General features: G+C 33.0%; 1 protein-coding gene across 2 annotated transcripts; it reads right to left on the reverse strand.

Annotated features, from left to right (window-relative positions):
* Nucleotides 1-2,717: 2,717 nt before the first annotated feature.
* Nucleotides 2,718-21,784, reverse strand: Ptp69D (Protein tyrosine phosphatase 69D). 2 transcript variants are annotated; one of them, XM_088189497.1, is made up of 25 exons: nucleotides 21,587-21,784; nucleotides 16,759-16,900; nucleotides 16,446-16,690; nucleotides 16,240-16,383; nucleotides 16,035-16,177; nucleotides 15,509-15,967; nucleotides 15,192-15,389; nucleotides 12,529-12,714; nucleotides 12,168-12,460; nucleotides 11,781-12,097; nucleotides 11,037-11,699; nucleotides 10,862-10,977; nucleotides 10,666-10,790; nucleotides 10,452-10,599; nucleotides 9,994-10,382; nucleotides 6,909-7,018; nucleotides 6,713-6,846; nucleotides 6,455-6,640; nucleotides 6,222-6,371; nucleotides 5,917-6,091; nucleotides 5,734-5,849; nucleotides 5,533-5,664; nucleotides 5,314-5,465; nucleotides 5,084-5,219; nucleotides 2,718-2,924 (listed from the first exon to the last, which is right to left on the reverse strand). In XM_088189497.1, the coding sequence occupies exons 1-25, from the start codon at nucleotides 21,675-21,677 to the stop codon at nucleotides 2,853-2,855; spliced, it is 5,022 nt and encodes a 1,673-aa protein (XP_088045623.1). In that variant the 5' UTR covers nucleotides 21,678-21,784; the 3' UTR covers nucleotides 2,718-2,852. The 2 variants fall into 2 exon arrangements, with proteins under 2 accessions (XP_088045623.1, XP_088045622.1); XM_088189496.1 differs by having other exon boundaries at nucleotides 12,162-12,460.
* Nucleotides 21,785-22,731: the final 947 nt, after the last annotated feature.

Consider the following 22,731-nt stretch of genomic DNA (forward strand, 5'->3'; position numbering starts at 1 on the left):
ATTTTTTTGGGACTACTATCAATATTTATTACAAATAGCTTCTAAAAGTAGAAATTAAAAAAGTTTAATTATACATATACATGCGTACATTTATTTATCTTTTTATTTTATTTTTTAATATTGATAACCGATTGAACAGTCTCAATTGTTCTCGAAAAATATATAATATTATACGTAAAAAATTATTATGAATTTCATTATCGGTATATATTATTTTTATATATTTTTTACGCGCTAAAAAATCCTAGCTAAACTTCCATCCAACGATCGAGAACGATAAAACTGTAAAAAACGCTAACCACTTCAAAAAATGTTTCATATCAAAAAATTGTGCCATTGTTTTCTCTCGACGCCATTCAATATTATTTTTTTCCATTTAATCAAATATACATAATCTTAAATATAAAAAATCTACATTATTATCATAATATGTATATTTTTTAATAATAATAATTACAAAAAATGTGACTAAATTTGCGTCATTAACCGCAAAATGAGACAGCCTAGTACACAGGCGTCACCAATATACACAGATCGATCACAAAATCACGTCATTGGTAAAACTACGTGACCCACAAAAAATAAAATAAAATGCACAGAACGTACGTCATGTAAAATATATAGCATTTAGCTCGTCGACATAGCTCTTTATTTCCGTACATATATATAAATAACACTAAATACGCCACTCAGTAATTACGCTAAATATATTCTATAGAGTAAAAATGTATAAAACATCATGAAAAAGGCGAATGCGATGGCGTAAAAAAAATACAAAAGTGTGATATCGTTAGAAACGCTAATCTACCGTCGTCGCAATGCAAAATTTTTTGGTACCACCCTGACGTCGACCTTTTCCAATCCTTATGCGATAAACGTTAACTAATGAGCAACGTCAGTGATTGCTTAAATGAGATTCACATCCATAGTTTATTAATATTAGTATATAATTAAATTAGGTAATAACGGTCTGATGAAACGTTCAAGCGGTACAGAATAATCACACCTTTAATGATTCTTATTCTACAACAGGCGATTCGAAAGATACTCGCCGATTTATTAAAATATCAGTATTGAGTAGGGTAGTTATTGTAGTAATATACCAAATGGGAGAGTATCTCTCGAAGCGATCTGTACATATGTATGTATATTTATATAATCATTGGCATAGTTACGCTAGTTCAACATTAACGTTTACGTTGATTAAAGACGTACAAATATTTCAGTTCAGCACATGTATTTTACACCATGCGTCGCTTAAAAATTATTAAATCGCAACGTTGCAAATGGCACGTCGACAGAAACGACGACAAATGTTCAATGGAATTGTAAACGGCGATAGGTGCGCAAACGTCGAAAGAATTTTATACACTAAAACCCTTTTTCCGTTCGATTTATAAAAAAGCGACGTTTGTCACCGTCGGCAGGTCAGTTTTTAAATGAGATACGATCAATAAAAAAAGACATATACTACTTCAATATAAGGTCGTAGTTTAAATCGTCGAGTGCGAGATCATCCTCTCGCTTTATGAACACATCTCGTATATGGAAAACGATGAGTAGTCGTCGCGTTTTCGTAAAATTTAACGCTAGTTCACGTCAGTAAAGAGAGGTTTAAAAGTACAAAAGTAGAAAAGAGAAAGCAGGCAGTAAAATTAGTTCACAAGTATTGTAAAATAATCTACGGCGATAAAATATCACATTTTGCAATATCAATAAGGTTAACACGAGAACATCTCGATCCGTTGTGTTAAAAAACATATGTAAAAAAAATAGTGTACGTCAGTATATAAAATAATATGGCAACACTAAAATAGTTTCGGCACTCAATACTCTCGCTTTCGACGAGATTAAACTAATGACAAAGAAATATAATACTTCTGTCGTCGACTGAGTTGCTGTATAAATAACGCTTGAAATTACGTGGATTCTCTGAGACCTTTCTATTGTCAAAATTGATCTATACTTCATTATTAATAGTCCACATTTAACGTATACTTAATAATAATCATTACATTTTAAACATTGAACCAACTAATAAAAATAATACTTTACAGATCATTCACAATTTATCTAGCAACTTGATACTTAAAATAACAAAAAATAAAATGATAACTCCATCAAACAATTCGATTAAATTAATACAATAATAAATACACAGCTAAAAATACTATAAAAAAGCAATGTCATTAAGCGATACTGTCAAATATTTACATAGTTGGTATCGCAGTTCTATAGAGGCATAATCTATTGACGACGTCACAATCGTATAGTAAAAAAATTATATTAAAACTAAATCACTGCACCGAAATTATTGATTTTGAGTCATACCAGACTAACACAATCGTCAATTAGAATTGGTATATTGACTAGCACCTGGTGACCGCGAATATACTATTTTTAACAAGCATTTGAGCACAGTTTACACACAAGATCGATTATAAAACACTCACTGATATGTGACATAACAAAAAATATGTATAGTATATTAAAATATGTACTGATAAATGCAAAATTGATTGTATACAAATATAAAATCTTATATAAAAAAAATCAAATAATTCGTTTTATAATCGTATTGTGTGTTTGACGTTTACCATAAAGATTGCAGAAAAGGATATTCTTGAGCGAGTGAGTAGATTAAGTTCCGTATATTATATATTCAGCGATACGACTACCAGACATTCATCTAAAAATAACTATTAGAAACGTAGTTTATAGTTATAATAATAATGGTATATATATATATATATAAATATATATATATATATATATATTTAGTAATTAAATGTAAAAATTCAAGTCTTTGTGTCTTTTCAACAACTCAATGTACAAATACGTCTCAAAATATTTTAACTATCACTCAGTAGGTTGTGCAACTCGGCGTAGTTCACAATGGCACGGTGTAAAAATTCGTATTGCAACTGAAACATGAAAGAAAAATATTGGTTAGAATAGTTACATACAAATTTAACTACACAATAGAAAATATTTATTTAAAAAAATTCCAATCAGTGCAAAACGATGAAATATTAAATGATGACTCATTTATTTACTAAATATTTTTATATTGATTCAGCAAAACATACCGTGTGATTTTATAAAATACAACAACATTATTTGTATAATCAATTGGCCGGATTTTAATCTTTGACAATTTTATTATACGTAAACATTATTCGATGACAAAATAGCAGATTTAACATTTACTTCCTGTGATGTACACCAAGTATACATCTTATTATGTGAATATTTCTATAAATATGTCCATATTTTAAGTATTACTCCGCAGTACACTTACATATTAAATATATGACATACAAATAAAAATCAGGTATTGTACAGTGATAAATGTTTTTGATTTTTTAAATTCCATACCATGGCTCCCACAAAGGAGGGGGTTGGCGGGTACCTAGCCGATTTTATAAAATTATTTTTTCACTATTCTTACGAGATCGATTAGTTTTGTTTGTCTTCGGAGTTAATTTGACTTGTCGTTCATGTTTTGACCGAAATTCTTAGAATTCGTTTGTCGCAATTTCGGAAAAGTCTGTCTTTATTATTGGTATTGTAAATATTTTTATGCTTATCTTAAAACAGATATGTGCATATTTTTATGCTTATCTAATGTAAATATTTTTATTCTTATCTAATGTATTTTTATGCTTATCTTAAAACAGTTACAGAAATATCAAAAATGCGGTGGGAACGAAATTGTTCAGATTATTTTAAAAAAAAAAATCAGATTACTTTGTTTTTTTTTTTAAAAAATTCGACATAAAATAAGAAATAAGAGAACCAGCCAATGAAACATGTTTTCATATATTTTTCCTCTTGTTCCGCTAGTTATGCCGGTGATTATATTTAACACTAGATTTACGAAACCCGTTAAATTGACGGGTTTCTGATTTGATTTGTATCAGACGGTATTTTTCTGGAGTTTTCACGACTTTTTATATTTGAACAATGCAAAATATATTAGCACTATTTTTATTTTCGCAAACTTAATTTTGTAAATCTAGTCATTATATATATACCTATATTTAATGACACCTGTCAAATTGACGGATTTTTACCCGTAAATTTATATAAAGAAATAAAATTACATAGAATTTAAATTCATTAAATTATTTTTAAAATATGAATCATGCAAATGGATCAATAACTAATAAATTATTATTATAAAAAATCTTTCATCAACAATTGAGAGAAACAAGAAGTGTAAAGGATGGGACCACACAAAAAAGGGTTTCATATAAATAACACGCAAGGTTTCTCCAGTGCATTGAATGAATATTTCTTTGTTGCGAAACGGTCACAGGAAACAATATATCACCGGAAGACAAAATGCGTTGTAAGTCTACAATATTCCCATTGCACAATTCGACCTCGGAGATGTCCATCAAGAAAATGTCACTTTCTAAAGGCGTATACATATTTCGTTGTTCTAAGAAGCGAGTGCAACGATTGGCTGAATGGTCGCTGCATGATTGATTCGTCAGCAAGCTTTGCAACTCTGAAAAATTAAAGCTGGTCTCCAATGAGGAGATGGCAGACACTGGCAGATTCGCCCCACCGGCAGACACAGCCCAAGTGGAAGAGAAGCGAAGATACTGCTCGCCCGCGGACAATATACGGTCATGGACGCTCACATCCAGAGGGACTCCACCATACAAGCACCGCAGCAGAGGGATTAACTTCCGCAAAAGAACTCTGAGCATCTTCCACTGACATCATCCCTCCGCCTGCTTCTCCACCACCGATCTAGCCCATCAGTCTGTCGCAATATGTAATATTAACTAATAAATTTTTACTAGTTTCCACCTGCGTCAAAACCTTACTGAATTTTTTTTCCTTAATGATGTTTTAACTCTTTTGCACCGGTTTATGCGAAAACGTGTTTTATTTTGATTTCAATTAATTAAATAACTTTAAATTAGTTTTTTTATCTATATAAATAAAAGGAAATAGTATAACTATTTAATTAAAAAGGAAGGGAGCCTGATTCAGGATATGGGGGGACCATATTCCATACACTTAAAATATGCATTAAGTGGGCTCTATATATTAAAAAAATAATTACGTATGTGTCTAGACAGCCCATCCGCAGACTTCTCAGTTTTCTCGTCACTGTAGAAATGTCCACTCGGCGCTCCGTTCTCAGCTGGACTGTGAGAATGCTCAACGCCACAAACATCGAAGAACGATCCGTACCGAGACTATAAAATTTAAAATTACATGATTATACAGCACTTATTGCAAATATATGAACATATTTTTCAATATTTAACAATTGAAAAAATAATCAATTACCTGCAATGTACTAAAATCGGCGGTCCAGTCGGAGAACTAGCGCCGCATTGACCCACTAGCTCTATGATCCCTCTGGTCACCTCCGGAACTTGTCCGCTCACTGTGGGCCATCCGTGGTATTGAAACTGCGTAACTCTGACTCGCTCTTGATTCTGTAAATAAAAAAAGTATGAATATCCAAACTTCATATATCAAAAACTATGACAAACAACCACTCGCCTTTGTGTTTGTGACTTGGAACTCTCTCCTCGTGTAATACGGACAAGATTCGCTCAAAAGATACGTTACGTTGATGTGCTCGTATTGAATCTCATCGTCGTCCCAGTAACGTGGACATTTTCCTTCACCGAGCTGTAATAAACGTGCAAATCAATCAATAGAGCAACTAAGAATGTACTATAAAATATGAGATGATAATACCTCGCTCAACATAACAATCGTGTTGATCTCTTGTTCGGAAACCATTCTCCAAAAATCGGCAATTGTAGTGGGCAGCGGATCTTGAGCAATTATGTAAGATTCGGCATTATCGTATCCTAGAACGTCCATAAAGTTACATGTAAGTTAAGTACGTTTCAAAATAAAGTGTGTTTGATCAAGTACCTTCAATAAAAGAAGCGTTGATGTATGTTGAATTCTCTTTGGTAGCAATGGGTGGTAAAATAACTCTATTGTGATCATACGGAACGACAGATTCGCTTTTATTCTTAGCTATGTGCTCTGGAGACTTCCCGGCAGTATAGGGTCGAATCACTTCCATTATTGGCTGTTTCAATTTCTGCAATTAAAGATCATGGATATTCAAACAACCATTAGCTCTAATTACTTATGATAATAACATTTAATCTTATGACAGTCAATTGCATTGATTGATTGAAAATCAACAATACTTTTATCAATCATAATACCTCAAATTCGTCTTCCAAAGCGCACGTATCATTATTCTCAGCGGTCTGCTTGAGACGATCTACCGTCGATTTCAGACGAGACGCCGGAATCTCTGTATCGTCATATTGTGCATGCTCCACAAGAGCTCGATACACAAATACGTATTGTTTCTAATGAAATAAATAATTCGTATTATAATCAAATTAAAATCGATTCTCTCGGTATTTGATGTATTGTATAATACATTACATACCAAACTCTGCACGAGGAAATTCCTTTGACGTCGCAAATCGCATATCGTATTAAATATCGAAGCTTCTCCTTCCGCCTGCAGTTGCTGCAGGAGACAATCTAAAGCGACTAGAGTTCCGGTACGTCCGACGCCCGCTGAGCAATGCACCAGAGTCGGTCTTCCAGCTGGAGAAGCTTCGTTCATCCTCTGCGGCATAAAAACACACGAAATGAGCAAATCCATACTATGGACCAAAAAACTAACGGAAAAGCTAAACACCTTTATAAATTTGAGGATAGCGTGTGGATATTCGGGTGCGACGAAATCTTTCCACATCAAGAAGTGATACTGATGAACGATCCTTTCCTCGGCCGAAGTTCCAGTATTACCGTGTCCGTTATTTATCTCGCTCACTGTAATTTATCAATGTAATTCAAGAGCCTATAAATATAATATAGTCTTATTCTCAATTTACCTCCGTTTTTCTTAGGCACGCCGTTAGCCTCGATGATTTGATTATTGCTATTGGAAGTCGTCATCGGCTGTTTGGTGATTTTCAACTCTCGTATGATGTAATCGGAATATCTAAAATTTAATTTCCTCTAAAATATGTATGTATATATAGACATGAATTAGAAGGACTGCTGAAAATTTTTAGGGCATAGCAGCTTTTTTAATCCATCTATATAAAATTGCACGCTGAATCCGAAAATGAAATCAAAAATTAATAAAGTAGAACAGTTTTCGTGATATTGTTGAATTTCTGTATTTTTCATTCTGAAAGTGTTTTTACTTAATTTACGTAGCTATCAAGTATTTTGGGACGAAGCAAAGATGGGTGACTTTTATTGGTTTTTCACTCGAGAAACTAACAATACACATTGAAGAACAACTTAGCGTGTTTTTAGTGTTGCAAATATTTTTTGTATAAAAATTCGAAGTGTCAGATGCATCATTTTAAAAAATAAAAATAAACTGAAATACATATCTTTATAATTTCTAATTTGAATGACGTTTAATTGTTTGTGGTATTAACACATTGAATACCGGGCATTATTCCTAAAAATGGAGCCGTGCGGCAGGGATTATTTGCGAAAATTAGAAAATTCATCATAACTCTTTTTAATTAGTTAATGTTTTAACGTCAAATTTTAAAAACAGATTCATGATGATCGTTTTTTGTATTCGCAATGATAAAATCAGTAAACGTCAAACTGCGGATCGCGTACCAATAAAATAAAATATAATTTTTTGTTTAAAATAACTAAATATATATATTTTTGAATAAAAATAATAAATATGATAATAAAATACTGTTTTTTTATAATAAAAACTAAAAATATCTAATTTTGTGACCTATACGATCAATTCCAAATTTTTAACACTTGACGGTCAAGTTACGCGGCGATATTTGCACGACACCCAACCGTCTAATTTCGAACAAACGTAACGTTTGCCTTTGGCTAAATGCAATCTTTTATTATTTATGTATTATTATTTTATAATTCTGTTATAAATTATGTGTTATTTTATATTGTATATTTAGTATAATAAGAAAATATCAATGATTCTAAACATTTTATTGCGTTAATATTATATATTTACCACTTTTTGTATTTTTAGCACACGATACGCAATGTGTTAAAATAATGAAAAACGCACACTTACTACATACTTCGCATCCAATAAAGATACACACTCGAACAACCAATGTGCTTGGATAGTTACACAAATTAATTTATAAGAAACTTAAAATGTACATACATATATAACAGAAAATAATAATAAATAAAAAAACATTATATTTTATATTATAAAATTTTGAATTTGATTTACTGTAATTTATTTCTTAGAAAATAGTATCAATAAATGAAGGAGTATGAAATAAATTGTAAACCTAACAAAATATAATAATCCAAAAAAGTTGTAAAATAAATTAACACAATTAAACGTTGAGAATCACTGATTTTTTTGTTATAATGCTTCGGGTTGATAATATGTACTTAGATATTAGGTCTGGCTCAACATTTCATTTTTAATGCGGTTAGAGTACGCTCGGGATAAGGATGCGGGTTTGTAATTGTGTGCGTGTACATGTATATGAGAGGGAGAAGCGATGTAGCGTGTACTTCGTTGTCTCGCTTTCTCTTTTAGGGACAGTCGCTGATTCGTCAACGCTGGTATTCGTCATTAAAGTGCAGTGTGGCACAGAAGTTCGATCTTCTTTAGTGATTTATTTTAAATAATTTTGTGTTGATATTGGTTTATCCCAGATATGCCCACTGTCCCATGGGTAGGTCACTAAACTCGTGCCACTGTTTTTTATTTATAAATGAAATTTTAAGAGAACAAAATTTCTTGGGCATATCTGGGTTAATTGATATCAAGCCTTCAAATATACACTGTAAGTTATTCATTCTCTTACCCGTGGATTACAATATTTTAATTATTTTTCCATTAATCCGTACGTTGTTGGTTTTTTTACACTATTCTCTGTAAGGCTTAAAAAAGTTATTATTCTTATCGTTGCGCCAATGATAATTTTTTAATTTATTCAATGGATTGTAATGATTTATTAGAGTCGTCGAGCCATTAAACAATCTGCGAATAATTTCTTTCCCCATTTTATATCTTTTTGCTTTTGAAGAATAGCTAAGGACTTCATTATTTTTTTGACTAGTGAAAGATTTTGAATTTTGCAAATATTTAATTAATGACATCAATGTCTGGTTTCTTCGATTATATAATATATTTTTAATTGTCCGTTAAAATTTCCAACTTAGCTCAGATGTATGTATGTTAAATAAACATATATTTTCTTTTAAAATAAAAAATTAAATATTCTGAGCGAAATTGTTTTGAACCACACAGTTCACGCACACAATAACAAACCGGAATCCTTATCCTGAGCGTACTCTACCTTTGACTATTTTGGGTTTTTTGTAATTTTGTAGATAAGAATTTCAAGAAGCATATCTCTAAAAAAAATACCATTTTTACCTGAATCAAAGCGATAAGGTAAGGTTTTTCGGTGACTTTTTTTATAACAGCATGCGTTTAACCTAACGGAAACGTTACATTTGTTCAAAATTGGACGGTTGGGTGTCTTGCGAATATCGCCGCGTAAATCGACCGTTAAGTGTTAAAAATTAATTAATAACATTTATATATTATTGATATGTGATTCGCAATTTGGTGTTGACTGATTTCACTATTTCTAATAAATAATATATGAGATAATTCCATAGAAAAAAAATTGTATATATATATATATGTAAACATACATCTTGAAACGAATTTTTTTTACCCGAGTTTTGAGCCTCTGAAATTTAGAATTTCTACTTTTTTGAACTATTTTTAGTTAATATGATATTAGTAACATCCGTAGGTAAATCCCTAAATAAATACGTTACAGTAAATACGCAGTTTACGTGGGTTTTTTTCGTATGAAATTTGTGCACACGGATGCAACGCAAGGTTTCTGAAACGCACAAATTTGTGCACACGGTACGCAATGTGTTAATAAGGAGGCAAAGTAAGGCACAGAAGCTAGGTCATACCTTTTTTCGCTTATATGATGAACGTTTATATTGTTGAACATCTTATCCTGTTGATGCTGATCAGGCCAATACTTGGAGCATTTAACCTTTGAATATTCTTCCAAATTCGTCAACATGATCACTAGTTCCAAGTTGTACTCCCAGATCATTCGCCAGAAATCGTCCACTGTCACGTCTGTAGGTCCTTGTGCGCAAATGAACCTCTTCCTCTCCTTATATCCCATTACGAAATTTGCATTGATGTAATCGCTACCAACTATCGAGTCAATCTGTGTTAATTTAACTCTGGTTTGATCGTAGGATTTAATATCGGGATATCTATTCTTGGATTGATTCTCTCTGGCTTCTGAAGCTTCCATAGTTCGATCATGGAAGCAATCGGGTAATAACTGTTGAATAAAATATTGCAATTAAAGTGAGTCGATTTTTATTCAGTGAAGTTGAAGAAAAATAATTACTTCAAACTCATGCTGAAAACCGTATCCGGAATCAACTTGTCTCTCTGTATAAGCAGCTAAAAGATTGTCTTTGGTAATCGGTGGAATATCAGGAGGACTGTGAGCGACTAGCTGATGTCTTCCGCCCTTCAATCCTTGATAGAAGCTCCTGTAATACATAATTAGTCAAACACACATTCTATATGTTGATATAAAAAGATAAATAAATAAATACCATAATGTAGATTGAAGAGTATGCATCTCCACTCCTTGATTTCTAGCTTTTCTGCGACCGTGTTCATGCACCACAAATATTATGATCAAGACTATAAACACTAGTACGGCACATCCGGCAACGATCTATTAAAACAAATTTAGTAATTAGACAAAGATTTTTCAATGCGGCAACAATCTTGTAGTGTCATTATTACCTTCAGAATCAACTCTAAATTATCATCACTTGAGTTAATCATATTCGGTCCAGGTTTTAAAACATTCATGTAATCGCTGTACATCAACATCGTCTTTTCGGAATCATCGGAAGAAACTGTAATTTAAACGAAAATCAAAACATATACATAACTGTTATAGTATCGGCAAACATACCTAGCACTTCTACAAAAGCCGTGTAATTTGAATCCATATCTAACGGTCCGTCATAAATGCTCGTTTCGTCTCCAGCTTCGGCTTTGTCCGCCTCAATCTTGCTCACGTCTACAATCTCCTCGGTCAGCTTCACATCGTTGGCCTTCTCTAACTTTTTAGCACCGTCCGAGTCGCCGTCCAGATTGAGCAGAGACGACTCGCTCAAGCTCTTCTCGTTCCTATGACTTGATTCAATCTTGTCTTCCACGTCTCTCAGCACAATCTTATGACCGTGCAGGTACTTTAACTTCTGACTGCTGCTCTTAGGTAAATGATTTCCGTACAATTCAAAGGCCGAGTCGTCCGACAAGTTCTCGTCTGCGTTAGAAACGACAGAATCGTCTCTATCCAATTCTATATCTTCCATCTTGGTCAAATCAGACTTCTGGTTGTCTGGCGCGTCTTCGAAAGTGTACGGCCTCATTCTGTTCTGGTGATAAATCCGTTGAATTTTAAAGAATTCGTTGTCTAGTGGAAAGTCTTTTTCGTCGTTGAAGCTGGAGTGAGTGTCGTCGTTGTACCAGATTTGTGCATTGCTCGATTCTCTCAGCAGAGATTTGTGATTGTCTTTAATAGAGTCCTCGGCAAACATTTTCTTCTTGGCGTGAATTTTGCTTCTATCGTCTATAAACAAAATTATATCTCATTAATAAATAACGAAAATGCTACACAAATGGAATTAAATATGATTCAAATTATTCTTACGATAAGCTGGTTCATCGTTCATCAGCTCTGGATACGCAGTTGCTTCTGCTTTGCTTCCAACACGAATGAACGGTTTCTCTTCAATAGTTTTAAAAGTGATAAATTCCTCCGCCTTTTCCAGCTGTAGATTATCTACTTGATTTTGAGCATTTTGACTAATAGGTCCAACAGTGCTCAAAGAAATCACAGACAACGGAGTAGTTGCAGCTGTTTTACTCGACAACACACTTGTACACTTCCTGCATTGTTCCATTGACTTTGAATCGTTATCTGTCACAATTCCGTCTCCCAATATCACATCCGCTTCGAGACTATTACTACATGACATAAAAAAAATCATTAAAATCAAAATCACTCGACGAATGCTTTGAAGATGTATACCTATACCTAGTGAACATTTCGGCAACATAAGCACCAAAACTTTGCTTTCCGTTATGAACTTTCTTATAAGACGAAATAGCTAAATGCTCAGGGGAAGGCATATCTGACAACTTCTGCTGATTCTTCATCTTCACTAAGAACACTCGATAGCAGCATATAGCTCCGTTTCTCTCAGTGACTCTGGGCAAGAACAGCTTAAACATCCATCCTCCGTTATTCTCCCTGATCTTGACCCATCTGACACCTTGGAGAGAATCTCGAGGAGGAGCCGACGGCGGAGTAACGCATTGCACATAAGCCTGTCAATGTTAAATTCAGTGTAAAACATTTTTGGATCAAGGGTTGAAAATATAAAATGAATACATACTGGTTCTCCAGGTCTTTTGGTTCGTGTGACTGCACTGACTTTCACCGTGAAGTTGGTATTTGGTGGCACTGTATCAAAGCGCGAGCTGTTTGATGTGTCTTGAGAGCTGCGAGTTTTCGGACCCCAAGTCGCATGCTCAATAATGCCATTGTTGTTTATAAAGGAAGCAGTTCCTGATAACTCCAGCTAGAAGATTAAATAATTAATGTTATTCTAAGGAAGATTCATTTATATTTTTTGAGTGCACATAAAAAAATTATTAATTTATTTTAATCTCATCTGTATGAGTTATGAGTCGCCTGAATAATAATAATAATGTTAATTTATTCTGAAAAATAAATTTATGAGTATTGACATGTTTCATTGCACAGATTTCGTATCCCCTTTGGGTGTTCTATTTCAAGCTAATAATAGATTATGATGGTTTATATAAAATATAAGCAGTTGAGATTTGTTTTAAGTATTTTAACTTTTTGAACCACACGGGTGGCCGATTTTAGGGGTGGCTAAACAAAAAATTAAGTAAATTAAAAATCAATACAAAATGTAATATTTTAACTTATTCAAAGTAAATATTTCACGCAATTGCTTGATGGTTGTATTCATTTTAAATCTTATCTCGGGTAAGGAGCAAGTATAAATTTCTCCCGTCGTAAATCATAAACAGTTTATTTATTTTAGTGTTCATTGTCCATTCACAAAAATTTAAATTTAGTGTTTAAAGCTTCGAATATTTTATTATACAAATTTACTTTATTTATTTTTCAATATTTGATAATTTATTTTTGCTTTGTATATTTATTCTATCATTCCTGGTTATATATACCGTAGACTCCCCAATAGCACGGTCAATTGAGGACGTGTTATTTGGGTGCCCGTTACTTTATGTGTGAGTGAGCCAAAGGGAGAAAATCTCACTACACGTATCTGATTCGTACGTGTGTAATGCAAAAAAATGTATGAGTATTCTCTAGTTCCCAATTTACCGTGTTATTGGGGGGTCAACTGTACAAAAAATGTCAAGTAGAACGCAAAAGAAAAAATATATTGTACATTTCTATAGATATGGTTCAGTTATTATTGCGGAAATGAAAATTGCACATAGTGAAAATTTCAAATAACAAAAATTCTGATCATAGATAATCAATATACACATATACATATATGTATATTTAAGAACACGTAAATATATATAAAAAATAATGTACAGGCGGCCCTCGACTTTCGCACAATTCGCACATTTAAAAAAAAAAACAATTTTTTTAAATATAATTTTTTTTTTAAAAAACGTTTTGATAGCGGTGAATCTTTTGCTTCAATCGGACGTTCGTATGATACAAAAAGGTCTACGATATGTTCAATATTGCAAAAATAAAAATATAATTATAGAATATGTTCAAAACTGTGGAAAATAAAGATATATTTCCACAATCTTTAATAATGTTTCCAAAAAAACACAGCAAAAAAAAAACATGGATGAAATGTAAAATCTTTGTCATCGTAGATCGATGACCAACATCAAAAAGATGTCCCTCTGAGTATTTCAATTATTCAAGCAAAAGCTCTTATTTTGCACAAAGATTGGAAGGAGAAATTAAAAAAATATTTTAACACGATTTTTCTAGCAAGTAACGGTTGGTTTTACAATTTTAAAATGAGGTATTTTTTTCATAATATTAAATTTATTGGAGAATCGGCTGATGCAAATAAAGATGCTGCAAAAGAATTTATTTCCTAATTATCCAAAATTATTGAAGATGGAGAATATTTCTCTAGCCAAATATTTAATGTAGATGACACAGGTTTATTTTGGAAAACTCTTTAACAATGAAAAATATGAATGAAGCCTTCACGCACCTTGACAAATTTTTATATAATATGGAAGATTGTGATCCCAATGGAGAACGCATATCTCAAGTGCGTGGGGTGATCAATAAAAACATAGCATGTTATAAAATACTATATGAAGAAAAGAAAAAGAATAGTGAAAACAGTTAACTCTTGATAACTTTTCAAAGGAAACACCCGCAAACCCCACTTAAACGTGTCTTAAACATCTTATATTTACTTGATTAATAAATATTTTAAAATACACACAATTTAAATTTTTATTTTACTTCCCTCGACTTTCGTACATTTAACATTCGCACACATTTTCAGGAACCAATTATGTGCAAAAGTCGAGGGCCGCCTGTATAACATATGTTAGTATGATTTTAATTTAAATATATCATGTTTTAAAAATAATACACTTACATTTCCTATTATACCAATTTTTACTTAAAAATAGAGATAAAGATTAAGCATTTGCAATTAAAAGTAAAATATATTTGACAATAATTAAACAATCACCAATATTCAGAATTTTCGTGTGCACAATAACCGAGTCATATACAAAAATAAAATTTAAATCGAGTTTGAGAAACACAACATGAGTGTCGAAAAATAAACAAGCAAACTCAGCGCAGGTTTATGTTAAAAGCGCGGGGTTCAAAAGGCGTTAATTAAATTAAGGAGCTTGAGGTAACTGTGTGCTTGGTAGAAACAATACAGGGTTGTCAAATAGTACAACTAACTCTTATTTTAATGAAATTATATGAGGAAATATAAATAAGGTAGAAGTATTGTTTCTACAGTTTATACGGACACTTATTCATACTTACAATATATCTTTTGATTACTCCGTTGGGCTTTGTGGGTGCTTGCCATGCCACATATACAAAATTCGAAGCACTGATGTTATCAAATGCACATGCGTATGATGTTATCGACGGGGGCCCTGCTAAGCTGTCCAATGTAGAGCCATTCACTGGCGCAGACCACTGACCACATTCTCTGGTTAGCTCGGAACATGACCTCACCTAAAATTCAATCAGAGGATAACACACATCCTGTTTTTTTCTCAACCGAGATAAGAACGCCGTACAACTCAATTCATATAATATTTTTCAGATTTGTATGACATTAAAATATAGATCACCTGGAATGTGTAAGTAGTGGCAGGCAATAGATGATCAAACATGTAAATCAAGCTTCTAGAATTGCCCGACTGAATCGCTTCTTTTTCAGGGCTGTTCGGACTGTCCGTCTCTTTAGCGATCAGCTCGTAATAATGAACGTATTCGGCCAGATTTTCGGGAGGACCGAACCACCCGATGGTCATCGCACCCATGGTGAAGCCTTTGATGGAAATGTTCGGCACGAAATAAGGATCTTCTATCAGAGTTTTTATCCAGCGGTGATCGGAATAACTTTGTCCTCGTCCTTGCGAGTTCTTTGCGTCAATTTTCAACTGATAAGACGTTTCAGGATCTAAATCCGTCATCACAAACGACACGTTTTTTCCATCGATTGGCGTCGAATAATGCATCCACGTATCAGTTCCGTTCTTTCTATACTGCAGACCATACGATTCAATCGGAGAATTACCATCGTTAATCTAAAAACGGATTATAAACATAAAAAAGTTATAAAATAAATATTATTATTAAATAAAAACAACATACAGTCCAATTCAGATATATCTTATGAGCGCCGACAGCTTTGATGAAATCCAAGCTAACTTGAGGTTTATCTAATACTAAAACGTCCATGGAAAATATAACCATCTTATTCGTTATAGGATCTCGGCTGCCACAAAAATATGTACCTTAAAAAAAAAACAATAAATAACATAGATTTAATATACACAATATCTTCAAAATTACTTACCATTGTCTTTTCTATTTATGTCGGGCAATTTTAAAGTGCCGTTCATGTGCGTCTCGTTCATTTTAGCCGAATGAACATTCTCCGGCGTAAATAAGTGCGACATGTTATGTGATCTACGCCACTTAACTTCGGTCACGTTGAATCCTTAAACAATAATAGTCAGTAGCGTATGTCTCAATAGAAACAGTATCACAAGTGTAACATACCTTCAAATATACAATTTAAATAAGCGGTCTCGCTGATTTTTACACGAACTGGACTCTCAGTGTGCTTGATTACTTTCAATGGAAAACGGAGATCTAAAAACACTTTCTTTTCTTGTTCGACATCGCCTAAAATGGCACAAGTGTAATTTCCGTGATTGGATGTTGAAGTTTTCAGCAGTAACAAAGAAACTTGTTGAAAGTACATCATATCTTCTCCCTTTTCCGTTACTTTATCAACTTTGATACTATAAAGTAATGACGTTAATGTAACATATCTATATAAAATAATATAAATCTTAAGACAAGAACGTACTTTGAATCATTCAACGATAGAAGTGCATCGTTAAACTTCCACTGTATCTCTAAATCTGGCGGAGAAATCACACACGTGATGTTTGAAGGACTCGCCAGTCTGCCTTCCGCTGTTAGCTGACGTATCTCCGATGAAATCTCACCTGAAATTAATACATATTATTAATTGGAGAGTATTGTATAGTAAAATTATAAACAAACATTAGTACAATTATTCCCCGAAGTTACATCGTAGGTGGTATTAAAATGACCTAATTGTGTTAAACAATTATTTTAATAAATACATATGTAACAATGACAGATCAAGAGATTGTGATAAAAAACTTTTATTTGTTAAAATATCAGTAATTATCAACAAGTGAAACAACTTTTAATATCTTGTTGCTTGAACTATTTTATTACTGGCATTAGCCCAATGCTCTACAACGGGTTTAACACAATCAACAACTATAAAGTAATGGTAAATAAGTGACATTTATTTTATTAATTATAGACTTAAAATCAATAACGTTCCAACCTATCTAGGGTTTATTTTTGATTATTCATCCGCGAGATCAGGCAAATCTATGAAAACCTAATCTCATAATCTGTGATGATCGATCGAGATATAATTAAATAATAATCACTAATTAAAGAGAAACTATATTGAGTTGAAATTTTTCAAATATTGTAGATGGATAAATTGGTAAATGGGTAAAAAATATGAATAAATAATAATAAAAACATGATATATTAAAAATAATGAATTCACATTTATTGCGTATATGCATCAAGAGTTCAAAAATATGGTTCAACAGGTATGATTATTGCAAATGGAAGAAAATTTCCAACCGCAATGAAGAAGCCCAGATTAGGATACAATGAAGCTGTTTGCAGTTATAAATGAAAAATGATCTAGGTGGATTAAAAAGCAAAATTCTTATTAATTGGCACAGTAGTGTCAAAAAAACATTTTATTACAAGCTGTAAGAAAAACATCAAACCAATGAGCTTCTTATTACCAAAAAAATCTGAAACGATAGTGTATTTTTATTATTATAGATAGCGCAATTGTAGTGTTTTTTATTATTATAATATGCTATCTTTTACAAAAAGTGAATTGTGAGTCAAATAATCGGAAGGCAGTGGTAAACATCCTGTGTAGAAGATTGCTTGTTCGCTAACCAGTTTGTACAATATTTATTAATTTATATTAATCTAGAATATTATCGTGTATGGAGCAAATTCAGGTGAGCGTTAATCTGGAATTCATCCGAACCAGGAATCATGTGCAGTACCACACTAAGAAAACATATTTTATGAATATCAGGTTGTCAATGAGTACAAGTTTAAAACGTGTAATACTTTCACTAAATTATATATTCTCCATCTTTTTCTACAATTATTCTCCATACATTGATCATTTTTTTTGTATCTGATTCGAAAAATAATGTATTTTTAGAAGCAATAAATTCTTTAAATATTTTTTCCCCACCTAAAAACTGTTGCAGGGATCTAAATAAATTAGTCTTTTGGAGCAATGTCTGAAGAATACGGTTGGTGAAAAAGGAGTTCCCATGAATCTCGAACCTGCTTTGATAGCAGCCTTAATATCCTCACTAACAACCACTAATGACTTACGTAGATATTTATTGTCAAAATTACCAGAACGAAATTTTTAGAACCACATTTGACACTTTCTAAATTTAATGTCATCCCTGTCCATTGCATTACTGCAATTGTTGATTTAAGGTTGAAAATATCGAAACAAAAAATATCCTGTTATTAAATAGCAGCATTGATACGACTACTGTTAACAAACACCAAAAGAATAATGAAATTATTGTTAATTTATAAAAAGTTATACATTTTTGGAAGTGTAAAAGAAAAAAACGCAAAGACTTTATAAGACAACCTGATACATATAATATAAGTAAGTGATAATATTTGTGCACAATATATATTTTAAAATATAAATTGTGGAAGATCGTTAACCCTTTGATTGCCAAAATCCGATATATCGGCTTATGCTATTTTAGCGAGAAGAATTGAATGACGGCATCATTGAAGAAATAATCATGCATTTTTAATGGGCTATGCTTCAGAGGCTATTTTTTTCTAATATATATTTTTATTATGCTACAATAAAGGGCTTGTCTATCAAATGACCTTTTTCAACTTTCTAATGTTTCTTTCATAATATTGAAATTAAATAAAGTCTCGCTTTAACATTTTCTTAATTATTTTCGATGAATCTGAAGACATTGTAAACTGGTGGCACAAGATCCAGAGAATTAGACGCGGAACAGTGTCCATTTCAAACTCTTTTATAATTAAAAACACGTGGACACACTTTATCATGCTGCAAGAACACTTCTTTATGATTCAAAAGGGATGACCTATTTTTCTAACGGCATATTACAGGCAGTCGAGCTGATTGCATAAAATTGTGCTGTTATTGTCGGTCGAAAACAATAATTGTATTATCTAATACTTTAAATATATATATATACATAATTAGAATAATACACAAAAAAAAGAAAACAAAATAAAAAATCATAAAATATCAAAATTAAACGTTACGAACTGGACCAGCTCCTCATAGCTAACATTATTCAAGTCAATGTGTAATGCTAGCGTATTAAGGAGCCGGATGGCCATAGCCATAGGCTAGTCCGCAAGTGCGGACGTCCTAGCCCTAACGTGCATGAAAAAAGGACGCGATCGTAATTCTTGAAGACGTTTCGGAACCCAAAACTGGAATTCTTTGAGAATAGCTGGATTGTCGACAGCACCTTTCAGTAATTTGAAGAAATGCTTAGCAACATACAACTTTGAATTGTATCCCAACACTCCTAAAAGAGAGGCGCGGGGATATAAGATAATATGTCGGTTCTCTCATTTGACCTTTTAAGATTTTTTTTCAATATAACAGAATTTTGGTTTGAATATAACATCTTTGATTTAAATTCAAAAAGATGTACGCCTTGTTATCTTCTTAATCTCTCAATGAAAATCTCATAGATAACATATGTTTCTTAACACTAAATTGACAGGTCAGGTAGTACTGTTAAGAACTGGGAGGAAGAATTGATTAGATGAATGACTTGGCTCTGACTTCACTCACTCTCTCTCCGAGTGCAAGTGTCTGACTCTTTATTTCCTTCCTTTATATATATATATTTAACATGTGATGCATTTCCTTTGCGGCGATCTTTAATGTATTTCATGAGGCAACAGTACCTTATTGTTCTCAGTATCAAGATTATATAACATTCATATAACTCGATTCCTGCGTGTTCTCAGTATCAAGATTACATAACGTTCATATAGCTCGATTCCTGTGGTAAGCAAATTAGTCACGGCAAAATAATTGCGTCTCAATCATATTCAATTCAAGAGTATAACAGTACCTACCGACCATGTTCGCTGATGTTAATATACGAGACAGGTAGAATCTAGCATTTTTTATATACCAATTCCAACCATAGGGTTAATTTTAATGTGAATTTGTGACTATAAATATGACAGTTTTAGGAATATATGTACTTAATAATACCTGAAAGGCCCGGGCTCGAACCTAATATAAAAATGTGTTTTTCAATTTATATCATGTTTGAGAGATCGGCATTAGTAATTATTATTAAATTATAATTCCGTTCAATAATCAGAATAATAATTAAAAAAATAAGTCGAGTAAGCTGTAATGTCTCACAACTGACTCAGTAGTTGTTGATTATGTTTACCCCAGTGTAACGCATTAGGCTAGCGCCTGTCATGTTACAACGGAAGATTTCCAATAAATAAATAAACCTCAAAATAGAGTATTCGCTAGGTACTTAGATGAGTCATAATAAATAATTTTCGTGTCATATTTCAGTAATCATAATCCGATGGTATAATTTTAAAACCAATTTATATCATGTGATATGTAATACATTTGGTTGATACAAAAGATATGGCCGTTTTTAGACACTTTTTCATTATTAATTCTAAACGGGCACTGGCTTTCGAATTTGGATGTTTAAGAAGCTCAAAATAAAAATGAATCAACATCGCATTTTACATGAATTTAAAAAGGAAGTAGTGCAACTACCGCAATTAAAAACAAGTTTCCATCGAGAAATTTATGTTTATAATTTGAGTCTTGCACTGACCGTCGAATCGAATTTAATCAAATTTAAAGTGGATACAGACCATCGTTCACCTCGGGAGAAATAGCAGAAAAATTCAATCGAGCGTTATGAGAACTCTGTAAAATGGGAACGATGGCATAATTTGATGGGCTGAATACGTACGGATCGTTTCTCACCAGGCTAATTAGGAAAGCAATCTTAGATTGAATTGTATTAGTATCCAATACCAATAAAATCAAGCATCGTGAACAGAAAGAGTATTATTTTTTACCAGACCATATGCATTGGTCATACACAAAAAATTGATTTTAGAATTTGGCACAAGTAATTATAGACATGGAAATTATAAATTGTTACATTTACGTGTATCTTAGATTTTATATCAATGTCCAAAACGTCATCACTCTTATCATTAACAACTACAATTTTCCCTATAGAAAAACATGAAAATGATTCATAAATCTATAAATAGATTAAAGTACAGGTTAATTAGCTGTAATTCGAAAATGTGACACGTTGCACAAGTCGCATTGTAATCCGCTAATTAAATGGAATTAGATAGGGAAACGCGTGCAAATTTGTGAATTGATCAATTGCGACTTTGTAGCAGCCAAGACAAAGAAAAAGGCGGAAGTGCGTTGGGATTTTCGATGGGAAATGAGATCTAAGAGTGAAAACGCGAGTTAGCTGGGCTAACTTGCGCTCGAGACGTACCGGGGGCGGCAGACGAGAAGGCCCACAATAACGCGAGGGCCAGCAGGGCCGGTAGCACCGAAAGCGGCGCGGGAGTCGCGCCCGTAGCCATGTTCACGCCCCTCGACGACTCCTCCCGGCGTCGGGGCTCGCGCCTCTGCCCACTCCGCCGCCGGACAGCGCCCAGCGGCACCCGACTTGACACACGCGCTGTTATTTGTTTATTTTAATTTTGGCCGCAACGCCACCGATTTGTACCATAAGCCGATTTTTTTTATTTTACACTGATTACACAAAAAATAAATCATTTAATGTTAAATGCAACTCCGCCTGGAGTGTGGACATGCTTTCGCTACTCACTACTCGGTACTACATATAAACTATTCTCAATCGTCAAACATAAAAAATATGTCAGTAATACATTGTTATTTGTTCTGAAAATACTAGCTATTTCAGATAAATTAGTGAGATTGGTTGAAGCAACACTTAAAGTGATAGTCAATATACTCATCTTCTGATGATGCAAGTCATAATTAAAAATTTAAGTATAAATTAATAAATATAATATAATATTACCAGCAACAAAAGAGAAAAGAAAAGAAAAAAATAAGAACGATACACGGAAACCAACCAAAGACCAGATGGTACGTACAAGGCGCGGATGGTGAGATACTTTCCCTCTCGATCGCTCGCCTGTTAAGTGACGAGAGTGAGTGAGAGATAAGGGCATGCGATCCGCAAGCCAAGATAAGAAAGGCAACTAACAGATCACCGATGATAGTAACCATAATAATGATAGTGAAGTAGTCCAAAGGACAGACCAAGAAGGCGAAGGATGAAATGTGTAGATGAAGACTGCAAGAAGCTGGGCATAATCAGTTGGAAGAGGAAGACAATGGATCGAAAAGGGTGGAGGATTTTAACGGTCAAAACCGACCATCGATTTTAGCGCTGTGGAAGAAGAAGAAGAATACTAATTGCACTATGCGATAAATGCAATACATTTGGCTCTCTCTGTTGTGCAAGTGTATTCAATTTAATATTACAACAATATTTTTGGTCTTCAAAAATAATACACTCGATTCCGGAGGTGACGGGTGTCAATTAGACACAGATTGAGCCGCTGCAGTAATATTTTTATTGATGATTTATAGTTACATGCTTAT

This window comes from Plectrocnemia conspersa, unplaced genomic scaffold (assembly GCF_051122295.1).
Source record: "Plectrocnemia conspersa isolate PC_06_02 unplaced genomic scaffold, ASM5112229v1 ptg000008l, whole genome shotgun sequence".
NCBI classification, from domain to species: Eukaryota; Metazoa; Arthropoda; class Insecta; order Trichoptera; family Polycentropodidae; genus Plectrocnemia; species Plectrocnemia conspersa.